Source organism: Nicotiana attenuata, chromosome 8 (assembly GCF_001879085.1).
Source record: "Nicotiana attenuata strain UT chromosome 8, NIATTr2, whole genome shotgun sequence".
NCBI classification, from domain to species: domain Eukaryota; kingdom Viridiplantae; phylum Streptophyta; class Magnoliopsida; order Solanales; family Solanaceae; genus Nicotiana; species Nicotiana attenuata.
In genome coordinates this window covers 11,813,106-11,817,368 of record NC_031996.1, presented here as the reverse complement: position 1 = coordinate 11,817,368, position 4,263 = coordinate 11,813,106, and the positions used below count along the sequence as shown (strand labels likewise).

Sequence of the window (4,263 nt, the reverse complement as noted above, 5' to 3'; positions counted from 1 at the left end):
GGGGATTGTTGTGGTTGTGACTGTGGATATTGTTGACTTCTTTTATATATCATTTGTTATTGTTCTTGTCGCATAAATTCACAACAAGTCAGATCGACAATAGAATCCACCTTCATCATTAAATTTTTTTTTCTTCTTTCATTTCTTTTAGTCTTACTTTTTCTTTTTGAACAATCATTTTTTTTGCCTCGGTTGCATTATTCATCGCCTCAACAATCCGATTATTTTCTAATTGGATTAGATCAAAAGTTCAATTCTATCTGAACTACTCATTTTCAAATGATATCCACATTGTCTTCATATAATCTTCGTCGATTTTTCTCTTAATTTTGCTTTCTTCACCCTACTAGGCCGTTGTGATGATGTGGAATCACATGCAACACCCTCATTTAAATTTAGTAAAAATGGTGATAAGTTAGGAGATGATAGATAGGGTGAATCAAGGGTAGGATTCTCACATTTTTGGAGAAAAGAAGTGTTACATGATGTAATAACGACATGTATTATACTGCACAACATGATAATAGAGCATGAACGTGATCTTAATGCACCAATTCAAGATGATTGGGAATGTCCACCTCCAACGGTAGAAGTGGTAGTAGATAAAAATCATATTAAGGACAAAGACGCTCATTTTGCACTTCGTAATACATTAATAGATCATTTATGGAAGCATACTAGAGGTGAAAGTTGAATATTTATGTAATATTTAATATGAATTTTACCATAATGTAATATGTATTGAATTATCTTGTATCTTAATGATTTCACTTTTATTTGAATTATCCGTTAATATATATAATCTATAGTATTTGCTTACAAATTATATTATTTAAAAATTTATGATATAAAATAATTTTATATTAAATTATATGTGATGAATATGTAAAAAAAAAAGATAGATTTTCTTTAATAGAAATAAGAAAATAAAATTTAAATAAAAGATAACAATATAATATTGAAGAAGGAGAAGAATATAAAATGGAATATTCTTTTTTGGAGTAAAAATAGAGTAATAATTGGAATAACTTTACTGTATTTTAGAATTTACTGTATTTTGAAGGAGAAAATAGAGGTAAGGGCCAGAGATAGCCTAATAGACTACAAAAATAATTCCAAGGGCTGAATACATACAGAGACACTTAAAGTTGACACGATTTTTCATTTAGACACCTCAACTTAAGAGTGTTCCCATTGAGCACTTATACTACTCGAAACTTATTCCAATTGAGCACTTTTTTGACAATTAGCCAAACTTATAAAGTTTGTGCAATGCACTCGCTGCTGACGTGGCGAATGACGAATAAAAAAAGACATATATTATTTTGAGTAAAAAAAAAAGGAAAAACTATGTTAAATTTATTTAATAAACAAAATAAATGAGTGGTCTTGGTGTTCTTCACTATTTTAATGTGTGTTCTTGTTCCAAGCACGATTTTAATCCAATTTTAAGAGAAACTTCTCCAAATTTATTATAACTTCAGCTAAAGATTCCCCACGACGACCCGAAGACAATCCCAACGTTAATTTCCCAAACTTTCATCAAATCAAGTAACCCATTTTAAACCTTCAAGCTTTGTAAAGACCCATTAATGATGGCTTTCATTTAGTCTCAGTTCTCTGCTACTTCTTTTGCAAACTATGTAAGCAAAATCAGTGCAACAAGATTTCAATTTGTAAGGCCATCTCCAATGGTACTCTATTTTTTGCACCAAATCCAAATTTGGTGCAAGAAATAGAGTAAAATTGCTCCAATGGTACTCCATTTGTTGCTCTATTATAGAGCATGAATAGTGTTGCACCAAATTTGGTGCAACACTATTCATTACTCTATATTTGGTTTAATAATATTTTATTCATTTTTTTATTGTTGAACTTTTAATTAATTATATATTGTGTATATAATTAACTTTTATATTAAGATTTTTGTAATTTTAATTTTATATCATATTTTTTGATATATTAATTTTTGTATATATTATCTTTATATAAAATTATAAGTTAATTTTATTACTGTTATAATTGTATAAAAAGAAATATAACCATTATTTAAAAATAACAATACATAAAATAAAAATACATTATAATTAAAGTACATAAAAGGAGGATACATTAAAATTGAAATTACATTAAAAACATAAAACATAAGTTTAGTAATCCCCTATGTCATTTCCAGGTGCACCATAATTACCAAAATACTGAGTGAACGGGGTAGAAGATTGTCGTCGCACTTCGTAATGCACTAATCGAGCATTTATGGGAGAATAGATGCGAAAATTAAATATTTATGTGGTACTTAAATTAAATTTGACTATGATGTAATATTTATTTAATTATGTTTTATTAATGATTTCACTTTTTATTAATTTATCCTTTATGTAACATTTTGTAATAAATGACTATATAAGTGGTGAATGTGAATTATATATAATGAATATGGAAAAAAGAAAAAAGATAGTATTAGTTTGAAGGAAATAAAAAATGAAAAGTAAATAGAAGATAATAATATAATATAGAAGAGAGAGAAAATTTGGTGTAAAAAATAGTGTGATTTTGGAGTAGATTTGGTGTTGCACCATTTTAGAGTGAAAAATGGTGCAAAAAATCGAGTGATTGTTGGAGATGCCCTAAACTTTGTAAGCATGAGCCGCCGGTTGCTTTTTCAATTTCGAAATCAGTGCAAAATTAGTGCGATAAGATTTTAATTTCTTAGGGTTGAAGAAGAAGAGGGGGTTCATTGGTTTTTTGGAGAGGATGAGTCGCCGGTTTCTCTCGCCAGATTGCGGCAGTGAAGAAACAATGGGCAGATTTGTTTTGTTTTTTGAGGGAGAAGAAGAAGGAATTAAAAAAGGAAAAAAAAAATAAAAAAATCTATTTTTTCGGATCTTCACGCGCCTATATCGGGTGAAACTCACTTTATATGCCAATTCAGCAAGAAGTGCTCAATTGAAATACGTTTCCGGTAGTATAAGTGCTCAATAAGAACACCCTTGAGTTCAAATATCTAACTGAAAAATCGTATCAACTTTAAGTGTCTCCGTATGTATTTAGCCTAATTTGAAGCTGTAATGCCGGTCTCTCCGCATAGAGCAACACTATCAACATGGTCCATATGTGATATGTAGTACGTTTTTTTGTGGGTCCTTTCCTAATTGCCATTATTTAATTCAACTCTTATTATATTATTGTTATTAATATTTAAATTAAATAAATCTAAAACAAACCGCTAATTTAGCCATTCAAGCGTACTAGAAGAGAAATCAAGAAAATATCACACAAAAGGACAAAAGGCCAGAGACACAAAAACAAAACAAAGAGAGAGGGAAAAAGGGTGAGAGGTGGAAAAAAAAAAAAGCAGAAAAAATGGGGTTTGAAGGGGAAAAGAGAGAAGAGGAAGGAGTAGTAATGGCTAATGATTTCTTTTGGTCATATACTGATGAACCTCATGCTTCTCGTAGAAGGCAAATCCTCTCTCAGTACCCTCAAATTAAACAGCTTTTTGGCCCTGACCCTTTTGCCTTTCTCAAGGTATATATATTTATTTATGCCCATTTTTTATATACATTTATGGATAAAGTTCAAATCTTTATGTATGAATTAGTGTTAAATTGGTGTGAGTTTGATGCATTATTGGTTTTGCTTCATGGGGTTGTCTTAGATCTTAGATAATTATTGTGGTGGTGGTTGGGTGGGGGTGGGGGTCAAAATTTGAATCTTTATACTGCCTCAATTCCACTTTGTTTGACACTATTTTATTATTAGTCTTTTGAATGACACATTTCTAAATTGTCTTAATAGTTCATTCAATATTAAGTTTGGAGTAATTGAGTTCCAAAATGGGAAATCTTTATACAACCTTTTGCCTTTTTCAAGGTATATACCCATATTTATAGAATATATATGTATAAAGTTGAAATCTTGATGTATAAGTTAGTGTTGGATTTGTGTGAATTTGATGCAGTAAAAGGTTTTGCTTAATTGGGTTGTCTTAGATCTGGGATAATGTGGGGTAAAAGATTGAATCTTTATAATATTACTTCATGTGCCACAGTTTTTGTGGCACACTTTTCTTTTAGTCTGTCCTATAAAGAATAACACCTTCTTATATTGATAAATAATTTACTTTAAAATTTAGATTTTACCCATAATGAGATAATTTATAACCGCAAATATGTTCAAGTGTTTCTTTTTGGGAGAGAGAGGGGGAATAAGGGTGTCCTAGATCTGGGATAATGTGTGTGTGTGTGTGTGGGGTAGGGGGGG

The 4,263-nt window shown here is 30.0% G+C and overlaps 1 protein-coding gene across 1 annotated transcript in view; it reads left to right on the top strand.

The window, feature by feature from the left end:
• LOC109230914 (sphingolipid delta(4)-desaturase DES1-like) overlaps positions 3,262 to 4,263 on the top strand; it is a 3,760-nt gene continuing 2,758 nt past the window's right edge. Inside the window, exon 1 of the mRNA XM_019396393.1 lies at positions 3,262 to 3,528. Within this exon, the coding sequence (XP_019251938.1) occupies positions 3,364 to 3,528 (165 nt within the window). The 5' untranslated portion in view covers positions 3,262 to 3,363. The remainder of the gene's footprint in view (positions 3,529 to 4,263) is intronic.